Here is a 23,184-nt window from a genome sequence, read left to right on the forward strand (position 1 = left end):
GTAAATCACTAATCCCACCGGCCTGTTAAAAGGTGCTGCATCACCTCAGGGGGCTGCAGATCACATCCTCCTCTCACAGGATCCATCCCTCCAGCCGACCTTTCTCCCCTCTTTGCACTGCGGCTGCACTACTTCACAGTATTGGTATTCTGACAAGAGACACAGACTATTGTATTCTAGTGTAAAGGTCTCGGAGGGAAGGAAGAACACCCCCATCTGCAGCCATGAAAGGCACAGAAGGTCCCAACTTTTATGTCCCCATGTCTAACAAGACTGGGGTGGTGCGCAGCCCCTTTGAGCACCCTCAGTACTACCTGGCTGAGCCCTGGAAGTACTCTATTGTGGCTGCGTACATGCTGTTTCTCATCTTTACCGCCTTCCCCATCAACTTCCTCACCCTCTTTGTCACCGTCAAAAACAAAAGGCTGAGGAACCCTCTGAACTATGTCCTGCTCAACCTGGCCGTGGCCGACCTCTTCATGGTGGTTGGCGGCTTCACGGTCGCTCTCTACACCGCCCTGAACGGGTACTTCATCTTGGGCGTCACCGGCTGCAACGTTGAGGGATTCTTTGCCACCTTAGGAGGTAAGAGAGGAGGATGTGAATGTGCTGTAAATGTACTTTGTATGCTAAATGCTATTGTCTAGATTTGTGTTTCACTTTCTTTATTGTGAACATTTTAAAAACAAACATTTTTTGAGATGATGTGTGTGAAATATAAAAATACTGTGTGCTGTATTTAAAGTCAAACCTGCTTTATTTTATGCTTTAGGAGAGATTGGTCTCTGGTCCCTGGTGGTTTTGGCTATTGAGCGCTACGTTGTGGTCTGTAAACCAATGACCAACTTCCTCTTTGAGGAAAAACATGCCATAGCTGGCCTGGCTTTCACATGGATCATGGCCCTGACCTGTGCTCTTCCCCCTCTGCTCGGATGGTCACGGTACTGTATCATTCAGTGTTAAAAACTAGGATACAGGCTTCAAAGCCATACCAACATTTGTCTCATTTGCACACCAAGGCACATCTGAGATTACCTTTATTTACTTTTAGCACACTTACGCAAAGACTCATATCTAGAATCAAATACTGTGTGTGATGGTGTTGATAGAAATGATTCTGTGTGGCTTGCAGGTACATCCCAGAGGGAATGCAGTGTTCCTGTGGGATCGACTACTACAGTCCCAATCCTGAGTTCCACAACACCTCATTCGTCATCTATATGTTTGTCCTCCATTTCACGATCCCCCTCTTCATCATTTTCTTCTGCTACAGTCGCCTACTCTGCACTGTGCGAGCGGTAAGCCTGGCCACATATTATTAATAAGGATGTGATACCTTCTTTATCCTTGTAAAGAAAATGTTTTTAGTTATTTTGTAGCTTCCTCCCCTCCACAGGGACGTTAGCGACATCACAGAGCGGAGATGTGGGGATTTAGTGGCTCAAGGACACTTCAGGAGGGCAGATCATTGCCAACATGGCAGCTTATACCCGGCCCTCCAGCTGAAGGGCAGTCTGCCTGCTCAGTGTCACCCTGATGCCCTCATTAATAATAGTATAACAACATGTATAATATATGAGCAGTCGTTAATAGTTTAAAAATAATGCTGACTTTTTTACAAGGCGGCAATTATTTATATTTTTTTTTTTTATTGTCAACTAAAAGACAATTCAAATAATGTAAGGGGTTCGCATGCACTTAAGAACCTACAGGTATTTATTATAACAAGTTTAAGCTCCTATTGCTCTGTCCCAGTAAAATTTACTGTTTTGGTCCACTCTCATGAGCTGGTGAACACCGTGGAGCATTTGGCAGCCGAGCAGCCAGACTCCCTGAGGAGCTGCTGGAGACCGAGCTGTAGTTTGTGGTTCACATGTTTTAGCACACAGAGGTAACAGTTACCTCAGTGACCCGCATATATCTAACACTGCACAAACCAGGGCTAGTGGACACCAAAAACAGAGCTAAAAGAGAGCAAACTTTGGTATTCAATTCACCACGGGGGGGCGGACAAATCACCTCAAAACAATAATATCCTTGATTTGTAACTATGTGTGTTCACCATTTATTTTGGGCTGTCCCAAATTGACCAAACAAAATCTGTTATTAGGCTGGAATCTGAAACAGCAGCAGACTTTCTATTTTAAAGCCTCAATTTGCAATTTGACCCATACATTTCAGATAATGTCTTTATTTGCACTTACATTTGGAGAGTATTAGTTGGTACATTCAACAGAATGATCATTTGTTTTTAAATTACTCATACTACTACTTGTGAAATTGAAGTGCTACTTAAAGCATCTGTTTACAAACTCTCACACAACTCACGCAGTGTAATCCAAGTCTCATTTATCCAGTCAAATCCACTATTATCCTTTGTAAGTGTAAGTCCATTGATTAAAGGACATATCACTTTGTTTAGTGCTTCAATCCGGTTTTGTTTTTTTAAGCTGGTGATTGGCTGAGCCTTTTGTTAACATTTGCATCACAGACCTTCATGATGACCTTTATCTGCATGTTTTCAGGCTGCAGCCCAGCAGCAGGAGTCTGAATCCACCCAGAGAGCGGAGAAGGAGGTGACCCGCATGGTTATCGTCATGGTGATGTCCTTCCTGATGTGCTGGGTGCCCTACGCCACCGTGGCCTGGTACATCTTTGCCAATCAAGGGACTGAGTTTGGACCAGTCTTCATGACCGCTCCCGCCTTCTTCGCCAAGAGTTCTGCTCTGTACAACCCGATCATCTACATTCTGCTGAACAGACAGGTACGGGAAGAAATGTGACTGTGTTTAAGAGAGCTGCGATGAAGGCATTGGTAACATGTACAGTTTATCAAGTACAGAACCTAATTACATTTTGTTTATGTACTTTGTATGCGTATTTCCACTTTACATCATACTACTAGAGATTGGAAAGCTGAAGACTAAATTAACAAACTCTATTAAAAGCATTAATGACTAGCTTCGCTCCAACCAAAACGTTTTAAGCTTAATAATGTCTTGTACAATAACATTAATATTACAGGAGGCATTTTTTTAAATAGTGAGTACTTTTATTTGAAATTGCTATTTTATAGTCTTTATTTATAATTATATTTGATCTTATTTTGTATCTGCATATCTGTTCGTGTGCTAATGCAACACCTACATTTCTCAATTGGGGATCAATACAGGCTAATCTTATTTTACATTTACCTGATGGTTCTAACCAATGTACTTCAATGTAAGTGTTATTTCTTATTTATGTATTGGTGCTATTAACCTTTTGGTGCCTGTACTTTATTGAATTTGAATCCTTCTTCCACCACTGAGGGAATTGAATCTCTGATTCTTATGTTCTTCTCCTTTTTGGCCTCCAGTTCAGAAACTGCATGATCACCACGGTGTGTTGTGGAAAAAACCCATTTGGAGAGGTTGAGGTCTCTGGTGCTTCCACATCCAAAACTCAGACTTCAGTCATATCCAGCCAAGTGGCTCCTGCTTGACCGGTTCCCCCCTCCCCCCTACCACCTTTGATGTCCCATCTGTCCCAGCACACCTAGGGACCCGCCCACGCCAAGCAACACTCCTCTATTGGCCAATCCTCTTGACTTACCTCTCCATGTGTCTTCACTGCCCAGGCACAACCACTCTCTCGGTTGGACTGACGATCTCTAGAGTCAGCATGTGTATTTTCAATCCATTTAATCATGGAAAGTGTTCAGCTGGCTTAACCGAGTTTAACCCGGCATCAAGGGGTGTTGTGATGATCCAACTGAACACATTCCAAGCTCCCCACTACCCCAAAACACATAATAGGTCAATACAAACTGGTATACGTTGCAGCTATATATAACCCCAAAATGCGCTTCAAACAATCCATTTTATGATTACTTGGGTGAGATTAGTCATGAATCTTTTGAGTTTTTAAGGTATCAGATGGGGCTGTGGTCTTGTCTCTCCTCTTGACTTTATGCAGAGGAGGGGTTGTTAGTTTGCTCTTGGCATTGACTGAGACATGAGTGTAAACAGATGGACCAGAAAAAAAATCCTCTGCAGGGAGAGGGCACCTCCTGCAAGTGTGTGTGTGTGTGTGTGTGTGTGTGTGTGTGTGTGTGTGTGTGTGTGGAGGATGTCAGAACGCAGTGTGTGTATTATAGCGAAATGGGGATATTATTTTGTTTATTATGTTAAACCTAGGGTCCTGTGGAAGTTGTTCTGTGTCCTGCAATAAAAAACAAAGCTAAATGTCTGCACGACTTTTCCCCTAACTCACATTTTCATGATAATGTTTACAAGGCTCTCTGACAAGTTCCAGATGCTAGTTTGTGCGCTTTTGGGTGGCAGGCCAGATCTTAATGCTTTTCAAATGTTGTTAAAATGTGCTATGTTGTAATGGACGTGTAAATGAAGCACTTTGAGACTTAGAAAAATACACATTGTCATCATTAGACACTTTAAAAGCCTAAATACTGTAATTTATTTCACACTCTGACAAGTCATTTGGCATCACAAATACAGTCTCTCCTTATATTGAGTTCACTTTTTTCTCATAAATGTAAATTTCCCTCTTTTAAATTGGTCAGAATCCAACATTAAGTTCATTCGTTAACAAGCACACTGATCAACACGTCTATACTAATGCAGCTCTTCCCAGTGAACTACATTAGATCTTATTCAATACATCTCAGTCATTTATATTCTCTCTATTTCTCCTCAATCCATCATCAACCTGCAAAGCACATTGGGACGTATCCATCAAAGCACCGATGGATGGGAGCGGGGTCCCCCATCTTCACCAAGCACACCTGAGAACTATGCAGGCCTAAGGAGATGAGGAGTTTATCGAGGTGCTTCTTACTCATCCTGATGAACAGGCCACTTGAAATCATTATAACACATCTATAAATATTGCTATGGACATTATAATACAGTACAGTGCATCATTGGCTCGTTCCCTTAAGAAAAGGGTTCAGTGCGTTAAAATCGCCACCAGGGCTTACTGTAGGTCCCAGTAACTGTAAAGACTCATCTCCACGCCCTTACACCTTTCCTCTAAAGCATAGCTGAGCCAAACTGGAGAAAGATTTGGGAAAATAGCTCGGCATTCCCAGATCAGAGGAGGAACACCTTGCAAATGTATGGCGCTTGAGAGGCAGGTTTAAGTCCTTTGCCACCTTCCACGCTTCTTATAGTCTGTGGGAAATAATGACACTTATGAAGGCTAACTCCTTATGAAGGCAGACATTCCCAAGTAACTATGGAGGCAGGAGAAAGGCAGCTGTCAGCAGGAGAAAGAGATGGCTAGTAGAAAAGACACTGGCAGGTTCAGGCTTCGCTGCAGCACTCGTAGATGTTGTCCTCCACAAGGGCAATGACCTGCTCGAACTTGTGGTGCAGTTGAGTGCGACGTGCTGTAGGGTTAGACTCCAGAGCGGTCACCACCTGATCGAGGGAGATAGAAAAAGAAACAGACTTTTAGTGTCTGTGGTGCATTCATGCATCCATCCATCTATCTATCTAGGGAGGGAGGAAATCAGCCACCTGCCTGGACATAGAAAGTTGAGCAAGAGAAAAGGGAAAGCGGCAGAAGAACAAGTGAAGTGCTTCAGCCTCTTCTACAGCCTTCACGCATGCCTCAACACCACAAAAGCCTTAACTCTTCACATATTTACAAAACCCACATCTGCTCTGTTTTTCATGCCCAATAGTTGTCACGGTGTAAGAGGGATTGATGGGCTCTTAGCAGCAGTGTGATACGAAGCAGAGCAAACTGAGCTGGGGCGAGAGAATAGGCAATCAGGGGCCATTCACAGAGCTCTGTGAATCAGACTCTAAGCCCCTGGCCCACGTCAGTACAGTAGCATGACAGAGGAAAGAATCTAAACGTCATTATCATGAGGGTGCTCCATTAAGGCACAGTAACCACTCACTAAGCCTCTCTTGAGAATAGTCACAGCAGTAAAGAAACACTGGAGAAGACTGCAGGGGCTTGTAAAGGGTTGGTTAATAAAGAAACAGAAAATACATGAAGCAGCAACTTAACCCTCTTATTAGGCGGCTAGGGGTGATGGATAAAAGGAGGCTAAACAGCATGTTGTTTGCTTAGAGTGACAGATTTAAAACAGTTTACAACATTTCTCAACATGCATAAGATCCTCCACACGGATATGTCACGCTCTGATACCCATCTGTTGAAACTTAAAAAAGCAAAAGGGGTCGAGGTGTTCAGCGAAGGGCCAGTTCAAACACGAGTAACATATCGTATCTGATTCTGAGATCAGAAAGACAGAAAGCAACATCTCCTTTCTTACCTGCGTTCTGTATTTCTTGGCATATTTGTAGATTTCTGTCAAGGCCAGGGTGGTGTTGAATTCATTTCTGTATTTCTGCAGGATGGACGAAAGACATGTATTAGATTCCACAATAAAACGTGTGATTGATAATAATAATAATAATTCATTTATTTTATATAGGCGCCTTTCAAGGCTCTCAAGGTCGCCGTACAACCACATAAAAAACAAGATACACAATACCTAACACCAGCATAAGAAACATAAACAAGACAATGCAGTATATAACAAATCAAATAAATAAAACAGAGGATGTGTGATGGATAATGATCAGGGTGGATATGCGAGTGTGAAGAGATATGTTTTGAGGCGTGATTTGAAAATGGGGAGAGAGTCAGTGTTGCGGATGTCAGGAGGGAGGGAGTTCCAGAGGTGACTTTTGTGGAGCCAGATCCCTAACACACAGGGAACACTACTCACTCGTGACTCCTCAGCCAGGTGAGCATTCATCTCCTGCTCGCTAAGAGGTGGCATGTCCTGTATCTGCTTGTAGTAGCACTGCACTCTCTTCTTATACTCTGGGATCTCCTTGGCATACAGCAGCTTGTTGGTAGGGGAGTCCTGAAAAAAACAAAAATGTTGCAATCAGAACATTTCTAACCATTTATTGCAGACATATCCATTTTAGTTTGGCAGTGTAGCTACGATGCCCGGGAGCAAATGTGAGCAAGCTTGACACAGACTTTCCTTGAGCTCAGTAACTTCCCCCCAGCACCCCCTGGTAGAGCCACACATCATTTGATGAACATGTTCAAGGTCCATGTACAACTGCATGCTAAAAGCAATGTAGCAACGCTCCTCTTAGAGTTTATCAATAATTTAAACCCTAAATCTTGAATGAAGAGGTTTGTACATCATTGGCAGTCAGGTTTATGTCCTAATAGGGACTGTTCAGTAGGACTGGAGGACATTGTTGAAGACCCGATCCAAAGCAGGCTATAGTAAGACAATGGAGGGAGGGAACCGTTTCCTTTCTGCACAACAGGAGACTCACAAACTCAGAGCCAGAGGAACATTCCAGTCTAAACAATACTCCTTCATGCCTCTGCCGCTTTCTCCACAGTCACTTCAGGCACTGCTGCTTATTCAAGCACAAAGCAAAGTAGCGGGGCTAAGAGGTTGGGTTTTAGTGGTGACTACTGTTGCAAGTAAGTGTGTGTGTAGGTGTTGGTGTGCTGTATATGAGAGAAAGGGACAGGGAGAAAGTAGGACAGCCTCAGCTTTCAGCATCAGTGAATGTGCTTACAGCGCACCTTCATATTTCTATGTGTCATGAGTTATTTCTGTCACCTAATTTGTGTATTTCTTTGAATGTGTGTGCATGTTTGTGTGCTTTAAAAGGTGCTAGGTGAGTGGAAAGCCTCTTTCTGATAGGGAACCCTCTCGCTTCCTGTCCACAAGGTCACTTCCTGCTGCTCTCCCATCTGCCTGGTAACCCCCCCTGTGACCCCGTGGCCCTCCATGTGTGCATATTGCCAGATAAGAGGGTTTCCGTGGAAACACCAATCATTGCTTGGTTTCCTACCCCTCTGTCGGTCACCCCTGCTGTGCTACTGCTAATCCAGACCCGTACCCCTCACTGCCTGTCCCGAGGCCATCAACACACTCATACAGACGAACAAGTAACTGTCATTGCTAGAGGTATGTGAAAGTCATTGAAGAATTATAGTATCCTGTGTCATAATTCCACCAAAAAATGCTGTAGAAAAGAAACAAGTCACAGTATAATATGTGAGAAGAGTTAGAAAAGTCATACTCTGTACGGCATATCAAAAGTTATACAATTATGTCGTAAAAAGTCAGATAATGTCGTTTGTCGTAAAAAGTCATAGCATAGTCACAGTAAGGTATGTCATCAAAAGTCATAGTAATGGTAATACATGTAATGCCATGTGAATATCTGAAAAAAACTACAAAGTATAGTAAAATATCAGGGAAAAACGACATGGTATAATATTTTTGAATAAAAGGTCAGTGTTTAGTATCTTGAACAAAAGTAATACTATAGTATGTCGAAAATATTACAAAAAGGACATGGTTTTAACGTAAACGTACTGCATATCGAAAAAAGGCATAGTAAAGTACGTCAAAAATGAATATTGTATAATATGATGAAAGTATCAAAAAACTATTACATAGTATAGTAATGCTTAAATATCTGGAAAGAAATACATGGTAGTAGTCGAAAATATAAATAAAAAACAACATGGGCATAAAGGCATAGTGTAAAAAGTTATGAAATATAGTATGTGTCTCCGGACGTGTGACATAGTAGACCTATAGTATGTTGAAAATGTCAATACAATGACATAGTTATATAGTCGGATGATTTAACCATCACTGCAAAACTATATATTATGTATGTTGAGCAATAGATTTATATCATATTGCAAAGAATATATACTGTAAATGTAAGCACTTTACTGACTCATATCTATACATTTCTATATCCCCAATTTACTTTCCCAAATGTACAAAGTATCAATGATTCAAATGTCCTACAGTAAAGCATGTTGCCATATCCTTGAACCTGTGACTCCTCAATACGTGCACAGCCAGATGCAACATTTTAATGAGGACGCAGCAGTGTGTGTGGAAACGTCTCATTGCAGGAGTTTTAATGCATGTCCTTGCATCGAGCATGTGGGAATATTTCTGCCGTGAGTGTGCTGGCTCTTTGGCACTGAAGTGTATAAATCAGACTGTTTCTCAGAGAAAGAGGAGCATCATTTGATGAGTCCTCGGCTGCCTCCAGGGAGGAAGCCACTCAGAGAGAGACAGGAAGCAGAGCGTGCTCAGGGTCACGGTGTCTGAGGGATGAGACGGATTTGTGAGCAGTAAGGACATTGACATGCAAGCACACACACACACACACACACACACACACACACACACACACACACACACACACACACACACACACACACACACACACACACACACACACACACACACACACACACACACACACACACACACACACACACACACATGCCGAAAACACGCACACACCCATAGCACAAAAAAAGAGATTCCTGGTGCTCATGACCTTGGATCAGCCGACTCGGCTGAAATAACATGGAGAGGTAGATGGAGCTGACAGTCTGAAGGCTTAGGGATAAGAGCTAGGTTCACAGGGGGACTCGGGAGGTGTGTGGTCAAATTCCTCGAGAGACACGAGTCAAAAATGCTGCAAAAAGAACAGGTGTGTCAAAAGTTGAACCCTTTCTCTGAGTCAATGTAACTTCCCAACACCTCCAAAGGATATAATTATCACCAGTGTCCTTCACAAATAAAGTCCATACAGTAAGTCATAGAAAAAGATGCTCCTTATAACTCTAAAGTTTAGTTTAATACCATAATGATCCAGTTTGTCTGTACACCCATCGGTACAGGAACTGCTATTATCTAACTCAGAACATGTAATGTTGCCAGTTTCCAGATAGGAAAATAAAAAGATAGTTAATCTCACCTTTCCGAGCTGCAGGTCAGAAATGGAGCAGGCATCTATGAAGGCCTGGGCGATAACAGACAGACAGGCGTCCATGTGGTCCGTCTTATCGATGTCAAACACAAACTGAGGATTCTTCAGGATGTTCACCCAGAACCGCAGAGGTAAACTGCATACAGACGGAAAGATACGCTTTTAAAAGACTTGCACACTCACAGTGAGATGCCCAAAGGGGACTTTGAACACAGCGTTCGGATGTCTACCTGTTGGTTTTCCAGATGTGCAGGGTGTCTGGGTCTGTGATGCCCCGCTTGTCAGCCTGCTCCTCCAGGAAGTCAAAGAAGTATTTGATAGCCAGAGGGGGGCGGTCCTGAGGGATGCTGAGGATGGCTTGAAAGAGGTCATCCAGGAACTTCTGAAGAGTTCCCTGTAGAGGAAAAGAGAAAAGGAGATATGGTTTCATGGGATGTGGGAATTTTGAGATGGCTCCTGAGGCTAATAAGGGCCATGGAAAGGAGACATAGAAAGAGGGCTCAGTAGACAGGCTGTTACTTTAGTGTGTTTGTAATGTCTTGCCCCTTATATTCACCTTAGTAGACAGCAGGCGCGTCAGGTAGATTTCAGGAAGGACCTTTTTTCGGTGGCTCGTCCTGTGTGACCTCTTGTGGTCATTTTGATCATCATGAGGTAGGACCTGAAAACCAGAAGCCAAAAGTCAACATACTACACACAGGTTGAAGCAATAAAACCCCTCATAAGAAGCACAATGAATGCTCTACTGTCTCCGCCGTCTCAGCCGTCAGCGGGGGGAATTTTCTGCTTCTTGCATTAGACACATGATCCACAAACCACATCAGGGTATTTTTGAAGCACTAGATGATATACAGAATTGAGGAAATTATGGAAGTGGGGGAATTCTCATGCTTCTCTCTGGTTGCTGTGTACAGGAACATGTGTCTGACTTGCTCATACAGGTCTAAATGGGGGTAGGGGAAAAGTAGAAAACATTAAAATCCACCTCCTCGTCAAAATAAAAGACCACAGAACTGTCCTGCAAAACTAACTATTCATCCGGCAAATTGTGTTCAAAGGAACTCATTATTCTAAAGTCAAAGGGCCCATATCTTGGCTGACGTTTATAAAAGAGCTTAAGTGGCATTAGTGCTGTCATGTCCTCTCAGCAGCTCTCCTTTTCACCTCCATTCACCCCCCATTCTCTCTATCATCATGCCTGCTCCGAGCTGACTGACAGTGGCACACACAGGAAAAGCTCTGGGAATAAACTCTTGACGAGATACTTACCAAGTGTACATACTTCTCGGTATCCAGATCTTTAACTAAAGGAGAAAGAGACAAAGAAGGAAACATACAGCATGAAACAATGTGCAATCAGCGAGGTGGAGACCTGAGAGAACGAGAGGAGACAGGAGGAGGGGGCACATAGGAGTGTGACAGATAAGAGGGAGAAAAAAAACACACAGGAGGGAGATTGACAGTAGAGCGAGGGAGATAGAGTACATGCAAGAGGAGAAAGTGATTAAGGTGGACTGTGGGCTGGGAGGAGAGGGGGGCTGTCTGAGAGAATGAAGGAGAAAGATTACGAGTGAATGGAGAGAGAAAAGAGAGAGATTAGGGGAGACAGACACAGAGTCTGTGATTGGTTCTGGAGCCGGTGTAATGATATGCTAATGCTCTGCCAGCGCTGGGAAAGTGCACAAACCTCACTGGTTTATATATAGAACTAAACACAAACACACCGTGTGCATACGTGAACATATATGAATACATTTAGACGCGTTTCCAAACACAAGCTCAAAGCCGAAAAACAAATACAGTAAATCATTGTATGTGCACTAGAGGAAAACAAAGGCATGCATTTGTGCAGATACACACAGAACAGTATTGTGAGTGTTTTCTCATTACAGCCGACTCTGCCAGAGATGCTCCTGCCCAGCGGGCCTCAGTCCAGACCCTCGACACTGATCACAGGCAGGCAGGACAGTGTTTTATATTAGCCAGGGAGCACTACAGGCTCATAACACCCCCTTGACGCTTTGAAGCCGGAGCCAGGTTTGGTCGACATAAGCTTATTTTTGGCCGAGTATGAATGAGAGGAGAGTCTTTGATGGACATAGCCGGAGCAGCACTGAGCTCTGGTCTGGTACTGATTATGTCAGGTAGACCCTAAGCATAGAATGGACAAGGCCATTAAAAGCTGTACTGTATGTAAACTCATCCATCAACAGGCAGAGCCCTCATTATATTACATGTTGAAGTTGGACAATGTGCCCACTTGTGTCGCATGTTTTCACTAAAGCTGAAATATGCTAATGAGTTATATCTATAACACAGAAAAGAGAGTTTTAAATGAGGAGGTGGCGTAACTCCTGTGCAAAGCATTAGTGTTGTGATTTATTAGCTGCGAGTGTGTTTGGATGTCCGCCGTGTCTTTTGGGTACGGGAGGGTGTGTGGTTTCATGTTTACATGAGCGTATCGTGTTCTCGTGAGCAGCTAAGCATGTTCTGTTTCCTGTGATCCAGGGAGTGCGTGGATTTATCCAAGTGTGGGCGACAAAGCGACAGGGAGTGGTTTGTGTTTGAAGGTGACGTACCTCTCCCAAGGGTGTTATCTCTCTTGTCTTTCATGCTCATGGCCAGCGATGCCCCCTCGGGGATCTGTGAAGGGAGAGAGGAAGAAGAAGAAGGGAGGAAAGAAAGAGGAGAAAGGACAGAGGGCACAGGGTCAGAGGTGAGCCGGGGTGCACCAGAACAGCATCATTAAGCATGCCCTCCAGGGGAGTGCAGTGTTGAGAGGTGTGTGTGTGTGTGTGTGTGTGCGTGTGTGTGTGTATATTTGTATGTGTGTGTGTCAGTATTGCGTGCATCTAGAGTGGTGGCAAGTCTGCAGGAGCCTGGCAGGGCTCATTAAAGTCAACCTGCAGTGAAATGGATTGAACAGCCTCACCAGTGAACCCAGACTGTTTGTACACGCTGCAGCTCACTGCTTTCACAGCTCTGTCCCATGGCTCAGCAAAAACTAAACAGAGCACTTAACAAGTACAGGTAAAGGGGCCAAAGGTCAAGGGTCACTGAACGACTGCTCACTCACGGACAAATTAACTTAGACATGAAAAAACATACACATAACCAAATGCTTAACGACATGACCTCTACTTTATTTTGCAGTGAGTGTTAGGAGTGTGCTTCGGATTTCTTGTGTTTGATTTAAATTGCATTATATTATTATTTTATTGCAAGTTTATAATACAATAATTTAATCTCCTGAATTAGTGTGCCATTAAAATAAAAATATATTGTTTTTTTATAGAATGTACAGGTAGTAAGTGTGTATGTAAGCATATTATTATTAGTAGTATTACTCGTAGTAGAAGTAATGTATGGTAAAGTTAATTCATTGAATATGTAAGAGATGGTTGGTTAGTTTCCTGCATTGATGCTCTATGTGAAAAGATATTGGAATTTGTATTTTTAATGATTAAGTATTGAACATATTAGACTAGCATTATGAATGAGTAAGTCTTGAACAGTTAAAATAACAAATGCTTTAAATCATTAAAGCCCCCTTCCATTAGAAATACATATGTTTGCTTACTTTACTTTAATGTTTGACTTTCAGAATGATGGATGAGAGGCGTTTGTTTTAACAGTGATCAGTGTGAAAAGTTTCTCTGTGCTCACCTTTCATCTGAGTTGATAACAATGTGGACCTACAAACATTATTTAGTGGCATCTCAACTTACTTTAAGCCAGTCGTGGTCTAATATGCAGCTTACACAAGTTGCATGTGAAAACTTGGACTTTTCTGTTAAGTAGGACACGTGTTGGCAGCTAAACCCTTTGAAAAATAATACTTTGAACATCCTGACATGACATTAAGTAAGAAGGCGTAATGGTAGAAAGTATTTTAAGAGAAATGGGGCTCCTGCTTAAAAAATAGAAGCTCCAAAAAATATGATTTATTAGGTGCAATTACAACCCAATTATCTTATTCATATCACCTGACATAAAGTCACAACATCGTAATTATACTTAATAAATCATCTTTTTGTGGGTGACTTTTCTTCTGGGAAATTGAAAAATATTTGCATATTCATAGATTCTGGTGTTTTTTCACTGAGATAAAAAAAAGCATAAATTAGGAGGGAAGGTGAACAGAAACACAAACTGTTATTCTGTCTTTAAATAATTCCTAGACTAGAGGGGATCTAGGAGTTAGATAATACATTGCACACACATCATTGATGTTGTCATGGTAACAGGTCATTGACAGGTAACCAATTTTGTACTCAATAACAAGTGTTAGACACTACAATTATCCAGAGTTTTCTTTTACTGGACAATGCTTACTAATTATTGTATAATTGCAGTGTATATATATGATGTCTAAATGCAGAATCTGCATAACAACAGTAGAAAAGTGGCAGCTCTGCTACAGTTTTGTCACAGTAAATGACCTGTGTCCAACAAGACACATCATACAACAGCAGACAAACACACAAACACCTACAAACTAACTGTGTGCAGCCACAGAGAAACAGAGAGCATCTTCCCACTCAGTGACACCACTTACAAGGAGGTCTCACCTGCAACACTGTTACTGTTACATATCAGGCATATACATGTTCACAATGACTACACCTACCATAGTGTTCTCACAAACAAACACACACCTGGTAATGGAAGACCGTGTTGAGCTTCTTCCGGCCGTCTTCCATCAATGTGGAGTTATCCAGGTCCTGCAGGACCTTACTGTTGCTGCCAGAGTCAAACCATTCTGAGGGGAAAGGAGACAGGAGAGTTGATATTAGACAATTTCATCCCAAATTTGGAAAAGAATATGCGAGACAGAGGGCAGCCGTGCGCTAAGTCTCTGTGTCGCGACCTGTGGAAATATTCTAGCACCATTAATCAAATCAGCTCTGCAGGCTCCACAGCTTTTGGAAGCAATAACTCTTTGTGATTATGACTGTACAGTCTCCTCGATGCATTCTGTCATTTATTATATTGCAGCCTCAGGTTAGTTGAGCTTCATGAGGGGAATTGACCTTTTGCAAAGGAGATTACTATATCTCAGACGGCAGGGGAGGGGTAAGGATGAAAATAATCAGAGAAAATGTGCTCTTACCCAGGTCTACATCCTCTGCTCGGGGCCACTGGGAGAATGGCAGGTTTTTGTAAAAGGCTTCTAAGATTTTTTCCTTCACCTGGCTGATTGTGTCTGTATTCATGACCTTGATTGATATTGAGTCCATGCCACAGCCTTGGAAGGAGACATTGATGTTCTGCAAAATAAACAGAGAGCAACACATTTCAAACTTTGCAAAGTTTTACATTTCAGCTCGACTGAAACTTTTTGGCTGTCAAATAAAAAAATCAGGGCACAGTGTCTCATCACAAAAGTCAAAAAATCTTCAGTGTAGCGCAGAATAAAAAAAATCATAGTGTTGTGGAATATTTTCCAAGGCCCATAACTTTGACCCAGTGTATCAGTTCAAACTGTCCTGACTGAGCACAGGCACCTGTAACCTTGGCTGCTGTGCTCTCAGTGTTTTGTCTCCCTGTTCCTGCCTGTTGGCGTCAGCTGATAGAGGTGTTATCATTCTATCTTGTTATGCAGCATGTTGATGATGCTCTCTGAACTAGCTAAATACAGGGGTCTGGGGTAGAGTTCTTCAGAATTGACGTGGCAACTCTACCGTGAAGTCAGAACCTCTGACTCTTGGACTTGTGATGTGAATCCTCCGGCCGTTAACTCCAAATAAACCATCATGTGTTTGACATCAAAGCTACTGCTCTTCCCGTGTCTCCTTCCTGAGTCGGTGACTCCCACTGCATAGCTACACAGAAGTTTCCTCTACACATAGTATAGTATGTCACCAAAAATGGCCCAAAAATGTCAAAGTATATTATCTCATGATAAACTGTCATTAAAAAGTACAAAGTACAGTGTGTCTTAAAAATGTAAATCGAAATGTCACAGTGATCCAAAAAAAGTCACAATATACTATTCCATAAAAAGTAGTTAAAGAATTGATCAAATATGCAACATAGCATTTAAAAAAAAGTCATTGTATAGTATGTCGGTCAGCGCTACCTAGAGTGTGAAATATAAACTGAGTGTGTGAGGGGTCCGACCTGTGGCTTGGCCTCAATGTTCTCGCGCAGCAGCCACTCCTCATTGAGGGTGTAGCGGGCCTTCCCTGTGATGGCGTCTATGGAGCCCTTGTTGATCTGCTGCTTGATTGCACAGAGCAGCAGGAAGAAAGGCTCGCCCACCGTTTCCTTAAGATCAAGACAAAAAAGTAGAGTCAATAATCAGAGATGTGGTTATTGCTTTTTAATCAAGCCTGCCTCATATAACTGAGCGATGCCCCACCTTGAGGTAGCTGTACATGCAGATAGACATCCAGTTGGTCAACATTTTCTCCACAACGGACTCAGTGCGGCGCAGCATCAGTTTGGGGTTCTTGGCAGCCGAAGCATCAATCAGGTCCACCAGCAGATCCTTCATGATACTGGTGTAGTACTCCAGCTTTCCATGAAGAGCGATGGTGAGCAGAGACGCCAGGCTGCATCTAAAGGGTGAGAAAACAGATTAGCGGAGGAGACAGATGAGCGAAAACAGGCTCATTCAAACATGCCCTGTCAGTACGTGTGGTCATTGGAGATTTAAAAATAACTATACGCTAGAAGCAACAACATGGTTTCATCCTCCCCACAGCACCTGTGACTGCAGAGCCAAATAAAGGACTGATCTAATGCAGGGAGTATCCGGGTGAGTAAGTCCAGAGGTGCAGGGGATTTCCCTAACAAAGCCCCTTTAATCCAGGAGAGAGGGGCCACATTAGTCAGTAAGTGCTGACGCTGAGCTGGGACAGGGATGTGGTCTTGCTTCTGGAATTTTTCTCTGATTGTCCACAATGACGGTATTGTTTTAGGACATCAGGAGCGAAAGAGCAATACTGATAAATGACCAAGTATTTACAAACCTTGAGCAACCACTTTTCTGAACAGTAAACACATTATTTGCGCCGTGCACAGCAGCAACAGACACGAGAAAGTAAAACAATTCTGTTGTAAACACTGGAAAAATAGAGACACGTTATGTACACAATGAAATGCAAATCAAAACCTGTATATAAATACTACCGTGTTATATAACGTTTTTATTTCAGTTTTCAATCATTTGGGCCACAGCTCTGTTTATTCTACATCATCTCATGAGAAATGTACCTGGTTTTTATAGCAAGTAATTGTTGCACTGTATTCACCAGCTTGTTGCTAACACTATCTGTCTGCGCCTTGTTCCTGGGAAGATGTACAGTTTACATGTTTTCAGAGGCGTTGCTGAAAACAGTTGCCAGATGCCACTGGAGTGAACCAAAAAAGTTACGAGCTGTAAAACCAATGCAATTAGCTCAAGATAGTAGAACAAGAGAAAATCAGATTTGTGTTTGTGACTACCGTGAACACCTTTCTAATACATGTATGTAGTCATTTCATCACTTGTTGATAAAAAAATATACATTAAAGGTGCTTTATTATTCGATGTAATGGTCTGTCTTGATGGACTCTTTTTCTGTCTCTAGTTGATGCTTTTACCTGTCTCGTACAGCGAAGTCCTTCTGCTGCTCCAGGGCGTGGACAAACGTGACCAGGAAGTGTTTGTTATTGAGAAGAGTGGAGAACAGAGTGATGCCCTCCTCTACGTTAGGCTTTGTCGTGTTGTTCTCCTGAGGGCAGAAGGGCGATGAAACAGTTATTTCTCTGTGTGGTGTCACCTATACTGCATTACACACCTGCTGCGCCCTCCCTAATCTATTTTCGCCAACTCTTGTCTCAAGTGACCAATCTAAACACTTCATCTTTCTATCACACTTCCTCCTTCTGCCTCTTCGGGCACCTCCCCCCGTGTTATCTGTATCTTCTGCTCCGGTCCCAGACTGTGTGTGATTGCCTCTAAATGTGCCGACTCGACTTAATGAGTATGGTCTATCTGTGGGTGCGACTAAGCAGCAATGTGATGAAGTCTTCCCTCTGGACTGCAGCCATATGGTTTGCAGTCTGACAGAAGGAGAACAGGGGTGTCCATTAAGATAAATGCCCGCATATGAGATTTATTTGCTGTGACCTGGAAAACACTTCCTGGGAAGACGATGTGGATCCAAGGCACTTCATCATTGCTAGACAGCCTCCCCCGGCTGCCGACCCAAAACCAGCAGTGCGATCATTACTTTCTCTCTTTCTGACGTGCACAGACACACATGCACGTACTTTAGCTTTCATCCCGCATTTGCAGAGTTTTGTGAAAGTGCACGCTCCCTCTCCCACTCTCTCTTTATAACTCTTACTCCCATCCGCCCCTCTACTACACAAATCCACAACAAGAGATGGATTTTGATGAGAAGTAGACTGTTTGGCCGTCTAAGCCGTCGGAGCCAGTGGGAAGTGTGAAAACAACCTGCCATCAACTTGGTGGGCAGCGTGTTGTTTGACAAGCTGAAATATTGTGTCTCACTCACTAGAAACCATTGAATGACATTCATTAGTTTTAATATCTGCACACACAAGAGCATAAGCTCACTCAAACAGCCCACTGATTTCACTCCACAAACACATTTCAACAAGAAAAATAAAACCACAATGTGCTTTTCTTTACTCCCCATCAACAAAACGCCGAATGTGAAACCTTAATAAGCTTCAGCGTGCGTGACCCAGTTGAAGCAAGGGAGTGAAAAAGGAGCCACATCAATACACTCTGGCAGAAGAAACCCTAATGGCTTAACCCCTCACCTGCCAGTCCTGCAGCAGCGGGTGGGTCTCCGGCAGCACTCGAGGGCCCAGGCCATCATACTCGAAGGCAGGCTGGACCAGACTCTTCTCGTAATCCGAAAACATCTAAAACACATAAACACACACACAAACAAACTGTAATGCAATGTCAGCACTATTCATAAACACAGGGAGATGATAAAGACAGGGAAAACAAAAGAGCTGGCCTTAAGACTTTGGCGGAAAATTGGCTATCTAGAACCAAAGGGCAAAACTCCACAAAGAGACCCTGAGTAGGCCCCTGACTGGCCATGAAAAGGAAACATAACACCGTGACACGAAACGTCATGATCCTTAATGGCTTCAGAGACCGGCTGACCCAGAGCCAAGAGGCAGGCTTTCAACTCTGTCCTTCATTTCAGGACAGCTACATTTGGCTTGTATTCTCACTGTGTCTAAGTCTGTGTCCAACATTGTTGTGTGTGTGTAATCTACAAGAACCAGAAGCTCTCGACACAAAGGGTCGTGAGTAAAGTGTTTGAGCTGTTTTAGCGGAAAACTATGAGAGACGATGAAGCAGCAACACTTGAATTTATGTTTTCCTCCATGCAGCTTTTCAGCACTCTCCCCACTCACTTCCTTCTTGACTACAAACAGTGTGTACTCCAACAAACCAGCGCAGCTGCCGTTGTGAAAGATATTGTATACTTGCAAAACAGTGTGGGTGTGTGAGCTGGGTGAGGAGTGTGTTTTGAGAAATCAGGTGGAAAGTTTCCTTGTATCAGTGCCTGCCATTATTCTGGCTCTAGAAGGTCCATGTCTGTGGTTGTAAGACAAAGCCCCCTGAGTTCTGTTAGTCTGTATTGGTGGAAAAACACCCACAAACTGATAGACCCCAATTGTTCCTTCAAGATGGACCACACATGAAAATGCTTACCTACAGAGAACACATTAACTCTCCTGCAGGGTGCCAAACTGAGCTACACTTCCCTAGCTGCTGCTGTATGGTTCAAAGTTTCAAGGTGAATTTTCATCCTATATAGAAAAATGGGACATGTAGGTGGAAAAATAACCCTGTTTTGAAAAATGGTATGGTCAGTCTGCCAGTTGAAATCAGATCGTGAGGAGAAATGGGATTAGCGTTCTCACCTTGGGGAAAAACGTGCGTGTGACAAACTGTTTGTACTCCAGGAAGGGGATGCCCTGGCTGCGATTCAACTCCTTGGTCAGGTCTGTCATGTCCGTCTGGAGCTCTGCAAAGCCTAGAAGGGAAAAAATAAATAAAAATACAGATGTATTCCTGGGACTGTTTGATTTTAAACCACAGCCCTTAAGCTTAATTCGTTGCTAAGCAAAATGTCGCAGACTTCTGTTCAAATGCTAATGCGATACATATCAAATTCTCCCGGTGGGATCTGGGTGAATTCAGTAAAAGAGATTTTAGATGAGACACAGAAATGTATCATTTGATTTCCCTAAATCTAACCAAAAACGTATGCGCTGATCTTCTCCCCCCTCCCTCTCTTTATTTCAGTCCAGCTCTAGATGCAGGCAAATATTTAGCAAAGGACAACCAGAGCAGCCAAATCCACTCCTTCATCCAAAACATGTGTGCAGGCGGAGGTTTACATGCTGCAGAAACAGTATCAGCATGTCCAGACACTGACTGAAATCTAATGCTAATATTGTAGCCACTTTATAGGATAGCATGTTCTAGGAGAGGATAATGTTCTCCTCTAATGAGAGGCTGGAGATCCCTTTATAGAAAAGCTCTTCCTGTCACAGGATGAGAGACATATTTAGGTTACAATGCCAGTTTCTTCAGACTGTGTTTGTGTGGAGAGAAGGGAATGCTAGACCTGATGGATTTAAACATATTTCCTTTACTCCTGCAGGTTATTTATCCTCCTGCTCACAAAAGCATCCTCTAAACCAGCAGTCAGTTCACACCTTGCTCCTGATTAGACGCAGCACGCCTGAATACCAAACCTCCCTTCTGCCTCACTTTGCAGACAAATACCACAACCCTCTCATTCCTGTAACCTGGAATATGTCAATTTCCCATTTTCCTTCACTCCCTCTTCTTTTGCTTTTATCACATCTTTCGTCTAGCAGAACTATCCGTCGCTTTCTGCACACTCACCCTGAACTCGGCCACAAATCTATCTGTGTCCTCTGACTAAACAACCTCGCCCCCCCCCACCTCAACTCCCTCCCACGCTTTTGCTTCTCCCCGGACTCGCGGCCCTGACTCCCGCTCCTATCGCTTCCTCCCTCCATTTCTCTTTCTCTATCCGTCCCCCCCATCTCTACGCTATAAATCTGGTTGCTCAGACGCGGAGTGGCCTTCACACAGCTTTACTCTAATGCCCTGGAAACACAAATACACACACAGCACGAACACACACACGGGTCTTGTTCATCAAGGGTAGCCACAGCAGAGGCTATGTGCATGTGCATGTGACTGATCATTTGTCAGACACTGTGTTTTATGAGTCACGCTTACTCGGCACAAATCTGTCATCTGTTGTGTCTCCCTCCCACTTCAGACTAGAAACAATCTCAAACACACACTTTGCAAACACACACACACAAATATATGTGGTCAATATTTCAGTCTTCCCACAAGCCCCTTTTTCATGTCAATCGACAAAAAACATAATTGGCTTTCTAAAAAACTCCGATAGCACAGCCTGCACAAATCTAAAGGGTGTGTGTGTGTGTGTGTGTGTGTGTGTGTGTGTGGTGTGTGTGTGTGTGTGTGTGTGTGTGTGTGTGTGTGTGTGTGTGTGTGTGTGTGTGTGTGTGCCTGTCTGTGCATGTGCGGGTTCCTGTGCAAACACACCTTTACGGATCTCATCTCTGATCTGTGACTCCATCTCCTCCATTTGCAGTAGTGTTTTCTGCCAGTAGCGCTCTGCCCTCCGGCTCTTTGTGCAGTACACTACAAGGGCTGGGAAAAACAAAATGCAGTTTTATTATGTTTTCATCCCAAGGACCGTTATCCACACTGACAGCCTCAAGTAAACAAGACAGTAATCTGTTAGATCAAAAGGATTTAAAGTTTCTGAAATGACACACAGGAATAATTTAAAATCACCTTTTGTCAGCCTGTGAAAAAAATGTACATGAATGTATTTGTGATCATGTCAATACAAATGTTGCTTGTATATCTATAAATAACAGTTATGCACATGTTATTTCAGGAGTTAATTTGCATACAACATCTAACCCTAATGTGGCTTCTGTGAATATCTGCAGACAGATGATTTATAGCAGGATACTGTGAAAATCCATCATAACACCAATTTTCACCCATACACCTGCCCTGCATACACACGAGGAATGCAGAGTACGCACACACAGACACACATCAGCACACACACAGAGAGCGGACAGGGAGAGGAACAGTCGGGTCTTTGTGCTTCGGATACTGAAGAGGGATGAATCAAGTGCAGGACACTCTGACCCCCAACTTCCTTTTATCTGTTCCACATCTGCAGCATCCATCACTACAGCAGGCACACATCCATCATCTGCTGGAGAGCGTGTGTACATAACCTACCCACAGTGCACAGCAGCAGCAGCACGCAGCACACCACAATGGACACCACGATGGCCAGCTCGCTGCCTCCGAGCTGCACTATGGCGATGGTGTGACGAAAGTTCCCCACTTGCACCTAGAAAGAGAAAAAGGAACAACACATGACAGTGGAGTGAGCTCCTCTTCCGATATGTTATCGCTTTACTATTACCGTTCTTAGAATTATCTTTACATCCTAGTGTTTTTCTCATCATGTCCAATTATGTGTATCTTATTTTCATACATCTTTTATTTGATCATAGTTAAAGTAGTAGTGGTGTATAGCCCATACAGATACCATTCAACCATTGCAGCGGGGAAAGTGTTTAAAACATAACATAAAATCATACATTTGATTTAAGTAGTCGACAAAATATTCTGTCTCTTCTCCTAAGCCTAATTAATATAAATATACCACTTAAGGCTGCCTTGCTTACACACAATCTGAGACTTGTATGATCATCCAGTTAGAAGAAGTCTTAAGGGATGAAGAGCATCTCAATTCAGCGCATAAAACATAATTTAATGAGCAATAAAACTCACCCATATACCATGACAAATGAAGCATGTCTTCTTGAGAAGGAACATTAAACCCAATGTAACTACTTGTAGTGTACCTTAAAATGCTTTTATGTATGTACATACTATCTTAATATACTTTATTATTTATGTATATTTATTAATATACATTTTTATTGTAAGATATTTGGTTGTCTATGTTTCACTTAATACTTAATAGCTGTTTTTTTTTAGAATATATTTGGATTTTTTTTGTATAATGACGGACCATTATTCCAAGTCATTAACACTAACACAATAGACATGTTTCAGCTTTGGCACAAGTCTGAGTTGTGCAAGGAAATAAAGGAAAGAGGAAAAAAAGCATTTCATCTTTAAAATCTGCAACTGTTAAAGACCTCCCTGGATACTTGGTTGGAGTCCAATATAATCCTTTGTTGTCTTTGTTCTTAATTTATTCAGCAGTACACTATTGTAAACCTTGTACATCTGCTATATGGCAATACT

The 23,184-nt window shown here is 42.7% G+C and overlaps 2 protein-coding genes across 2 annotated transcripts in view; one reads left to right on the top strand and one right to left on the bottom strand.

Annotated features, from left to right (window-relative positions):
• The first annotated feature begins 149 nt into the window (after positions 1-149).
• Positions 150-4,173, top strand: LOC117542995 (rhodopsin-like). The gene is made up of 5 exons (XM_034210938.1): positions 150-585; positions 773-941; positions 1,133-1,298; positions 2,526-2,765; positions 3,359-4,173. Exons 1-5 carry the CDS (start codon positions 225-227, stop codon positions 3,482-3,484), a joined length of 1,062 nt encoding a protein of 353 aa, XP_034066829.1. The 5' UTR covers positions 150-224; the 3' UTR covers positions 3,485-4,173.
• Positions 4,174-4,420: 247 nt separating this feature from the next.
• The window catches only part of plxnd1 (plexin D1), a 62,298-nt gene continuing 43,534 nt past the window's right edge, over positions 4,421-23,184 (bottom strand). Inside the window, 17 exon segments of the mRNA XM_034210939.1 lie at positions 4,421-5,423; positions 6,293-6,367; positions 6,752-6,892; positions 9,804-9,951; positions 10,046-10,209; positions 10,372-10,476; positions 11,085-11,119; positions 12,395-12,458; positions 14,474-14,577; positions 14,929-15,085; positions 15,939-16,085; positions 16,180-16,378; positions 17,406-17,536; positions 18,597-18,701; positions 19,725-19,837; positions 21,421-21,528; positions 22,141-22,255. Coding sequence (XP_034066830.1) covers positions 5,307-5,423; positions 6,293-6,367; positions 6,752-6,892; positions 9,804-9,951; positions 10,046-10,209; positions 10,372-10,476; positions 11,085-11,119; positions 12,395-12,458; positions 14,474-14,577; positions 14,929-15,085; positions 15,939-16,085; positions 16,180-16,378; positions 17,406-17,536; positions 18,597-18,701; positions 19,725-19,837; positions 21,421-21,528; positions 22,141-22,255 — 2,028 coding nt within the window. The 3' untranslated portion in view covers positions 4,421-5,306.

This window comes from Gymnodraco acuticeps, unplaced genomic scaffold (assembly GCF_902827175.1).
Source record: "Gymnodraco acuticeps unplaced genomic scaffold, fGymAcu1.1, whole genome shotgun sequence".
In the NCBI taxonomy this organism is placed as follows: Eukaryota; Metazoa; Chordata; class Actinopteri; order Perciformes; family Bathydraconidae; genus Gymnodraco; species Gymnodraco acuticeps.